The sequence below is a fragment of the Psammomys obesus genome, unplaced genomic scaffold (genome assembly GCF_907164565.1).
Source record: "Psammomys obesus unplaced genomic scaffold, mPsaObe1.curated_primary_1811, whole genome shotgun sequence".
NCBI lineage: Eukaryota > Metazoa > Chordata > Mammalia > Rodentia > Muridae > Psammomys > Psammomys obesus.
In genome coordinates, this window is record NW_026592890.1 from 24320105 (window position 1) to 24324130 (window position 4026).

The window sequence follows — 4026 nt, forward strand, 5'->3', positions numbered from 1 at the left end:
ACACACACACACACACACACACACACACACACACACACACACACACAGACACTGAACCTAATTACCCTCTTTGCATTTCCAAATCGTTACTCTTTAACTGAAGGGAAGGTCATAACCTGTATCAGCTGTAGATTATTGTTGTCTGTTTCAAACTTTTCCCCCAGTTCGGTTCTCAGGCGCTCAGTTGCGTCTCCTTCCTGTTCCTCGTCTTCTTCGCTCATCTCTTCCTCGTCTTTTGGAAATTCTTCCTCAAGGATGTTTTCAATATCCTCCTCTTCGTCATGATCCTCGTCGCTAAAGTCCTCCTCTTCTTTGTTAGTCCCCTGAGGAAGAGAATGGTCCCTTTGCTCTCTGCATAAACTCTGCTGAGTATGATACTGTTGACAAATCGCTGGGGATATTTTGTAATAGCTCATATCCGTGGGCAATGCAGTAAGAAAGTAATGACTGACACCCAGAAATGTAATGTCTTTAAGGTTAGTGAGGGGAGTGGGGGATATCACTGGCATGGCCAGGCCATGGGGGACAAAGATGAACTCAGTCCTCATTCGACTAGATGAGCTGGAGTGTGTGGAATTCTGAGGAATTGGGGAAAGGGGATGTGGGAGGGAGGGCGGGAATGGGAGGAGAGAAAAGAGGGGCCTATGACAGAAATGTAAATTGAATAAACAAATTAGTTAATAAAACAAACAAAAGACTCTGAGCTGGGCATGGTGACACACGCCTGTGATCGCAGCACTCTGGGAGGCAGAGGCAGGTGGATCTCTGTGAGTTTGAGGCCAGGCTGGTCTACAAAGCGAGTCCGGGACAGCCAAGGCTACAGAGAGAGGCCCTGTCTTGAAAAATAGAAACAAAACAAACAAAAAAGACTGATACTGTGATGGTCCCAGAAGCAAATAGACTATTCTTAATGCTATTTATGCCCACAGTTGTCATAGTATATGTTTTTGATAGTCTTTAAAGATAATATTTAATGCCGCTCAGCAAAAATAAAATACTACCAACTGTGCTGCCAACTGGAACAAGATCAGTTTCTCCTTATCTTTAAAATAGTATCTCACAGGATTTGGGGGAGCTCCGGATGAGTTAATACGTGGAAAATCATCAGTCTACACAGTGAAAAGAGAATTACTGAGTTCCTCCTCAGTCATAGCTCTATTTTATTTTAAATATAAGTAGGATATTTTTTTTCTATAGAATTGCCTTGAAAGCTGGAAACGTGCATAAATATCTTTCCATAACAGAATATACACTTCATTGTTAATAATATTTTAACAACCCCATAGTGTCCCACAATATCATGAATTTGGGTTTTCTCTATTTTAAAGTGTGGTTTAAGAATCAGTTTAGAAAGCAGTAGTGCGATGCTTGTGAGGTTTTGACTTTCCTGCTGATAGTTAGGGAGGTAACTAACGTTACTTTTCTCTCTCTAGTTTTTGGTTTTAGTCTTGTTTCTAGTCTTAATTTTGTAACTGAGTACTTATCATCTTAACTACTATCTCCAAATTTGCTCATTGCCCATTGCATCGCCATCTATCCATATGCTGGGGTTCTCCAGGACTCTTCCTTGCTTCTCCTCAGTTTACCAAATTGTTTCCAAATCATTGTATGTATGCATCGTCCCTCTAACTGTTGCTCAGTATTTAGTCCTTCATGTACAAACTGACACTTACAATGTAAAACAATTTTTGATTGCTTCTGAAAACGAAATCCAATGGACAGAACCCACTCACCTTAATGACTGAGCCTTCATCCACCACCATGCCGACAGAGACCCACAGCATAATGCAGTCTCCGGCACCATGTCTATGTCCAGGTCAATGTCATTTTTCACCTTAGTCAAAACCACGCCCCATTTTAGTCCTCTCCACATCTACCTGCCGTGTTTCTCCCCTCAGTCCTGCCTTCCCAGGGGTTTTTTATTTGTTTCCTGTTGTTTGCTTGTGGGCAGAAGGATCAGCAACCACTGTATCAACTGGCTATTCCTTAGGAAGAATGTAAAAGGCTAGTTTTCAAAGATCTTAAATATCTGAAAAGATTTCCCGTTTACCCCCACACTTTAGAAACAGATTTTCTTAGAGGTACAGACTTTCAGACTGGACAATGACTTGACTTAGGGTTTTAGAGACATTATCTTTGTTATCTGTCATCAGTATGGTTAGTAAGACGTTTGAAAAAAAAAAATCCTGTCCTCATTCCTTCATAGGAACCGTCTAATTTTTATTTATCATCATCATGATCATCATCATCACCATCATCATCACCATCATCATGAGCTCTGGATGTAACTCACTATATAAATCAGGACCTCAAGCTCACAGAGATCCTCCTGCCTCTGCCTCCTGAGTGCTGGGATAAAGGCATGCACTACCACACTCTTCAAAAAACAAAAGCTTTAGAAATGGTTGTGGTCACATTTTTATGCTTGCCATTCTAAATTTCATGCAGATTTGTCTAATGCCCATTCTTTTTGGATGTTCTGCTTGACATCACGTAAGCTCTGCCGGGACATACTGCTGTCTTCCATTTCCTTCCAGTATTTCTTAAAGCCCCCCCCCCCCCATTTCTGAACTCCAGCTTGAGGGAGACCTTCCCCCTCTAGGCTGACCCCATAGATTCCTAGCTCTTTCCTAGTCCTTGCAGTTTCGTTCTCTGTTTACTCTTCTATTTACCTTTATTTTAAATAATTTTAGATTTCATGAACTTTTTTTTTCTCTCTGACTTTTCACAGCATCCTGGTTTTTTTTTTTTTTAATAATTTATTTTTATTTTATGCACACTGGTGTTCAGCCTGCATGTATGTCTGTGTGAGGGTGTCAGATCCCCTGGAACTGGAATTACGGACAGTTGTGAGCTGCTGTGTGGGTGCTGGGAATTGAACTTGGGTCCTTCGGAAGAGCAGCCAGCACTCACTTAAATTAACCTCTGAGTCGTCTGTCTCTCCAGCCCCAGCATCCTGTTTTGTAAAATCACAGTTAAATTAGTTAATTAGTTTTGTTCTGTGTTGGGGCACATGTGCGGACGGTGGAGGACAGCTTGAAGGAGCCTGTGCTCTCCTTCCGCCGTATGAGTCCTGGGATGGAACTGAAGCTTCTCGGCTTGGTGGCAGCTGCCGTTGCCCACCGAGCCACCTCACCAGCACTAGCGCTTGTTTCAGGGTACAAGTTTCTTCTGGTAACTTTCTGAGAAAAATTAGAACTCTTTTAGTGTTCACTGATGTTCCCTGGATAGCAACTTAATTTTTTGACCAACTCTTCTGTTCATTCACAGAATTTTTTATTCTCATAACTTTTCTCAAAAATATGGCAATCTCACCTTGATGTTTATTTTTTTTCATAAATGGAAGACTAAATTGACCGATTTAGAGCAATCAGAGCTCTCTGGATATAAGTAATGTCGTATCATATTTAAATTTAAGATGTGGGGAGGAGAAGAGGCGGGAAGTCTGGGTCTTGCCCAAGAGATGGAAGACACCAATCAGCGTCCTGTGGTACCTCTAGTCAGTTTGTTTAATTTCTTTAGAAAGTATCTACAGCCTTTTTTTATAGGGTAGGCACATGCCACTGGTACACCGAGGGGCTGGCAGGACCACCCTAATCAGTTTTACTGCACTCCATCCTCTCAGGCTGTCTGTGGTGGTTTGAATGATAATGAGCCCATAAGGCTCCTTTGTTTGAATCCTGGTTCCCATTTGGTGAAACTGTGTGGGAAGGATTAAAGGGTGTGGCCTTGTAGGAGTAGGTGGGTGGGGTTTGATGAGAAATCGGAGAAATGTAAAAGTAGAGCAATTTCCCTCTTAACTCAAACACATGCATATTACAAACAAGGAGGAAGCCTTTTCCTCTGCGGTTTCTAATGTTCTCAGACACATGGTGTGAAATAAAGGATGCTAACGTGTTAGAAGACACACCCATATTGCTATAAATCATAATACTGACTCCAAGAAGAATGTAGAAAAAAGCATATATATATATATGTGTGTGTGTGTGTGTGTGTGTGTGTGTGTGTGTGTGTGTGTGTGTGTGT

General features: G+C 41.7%; 1 protein-coding gene across 1 annotated transcript in view; it reads right to left on the reverse strand.

Annotated features, from left to right (window-relative positions):
* Positions 1–4026, reverse strand: part of Ak9 (adenylate kinase 9) — a 114192-nt gene that overhangs the window by 23735 nt on the left and 86431 nt on the right. The window contains exon 30 of the mRNA XM_055615878.1: positions 117–323. Within this exon, the coding sequence (XP_055471853.1) occupies positions 117–323 (207 nt within the window). The remainder of the gene's footprint in view (positions 1–116; positions 324–4026) is intronic.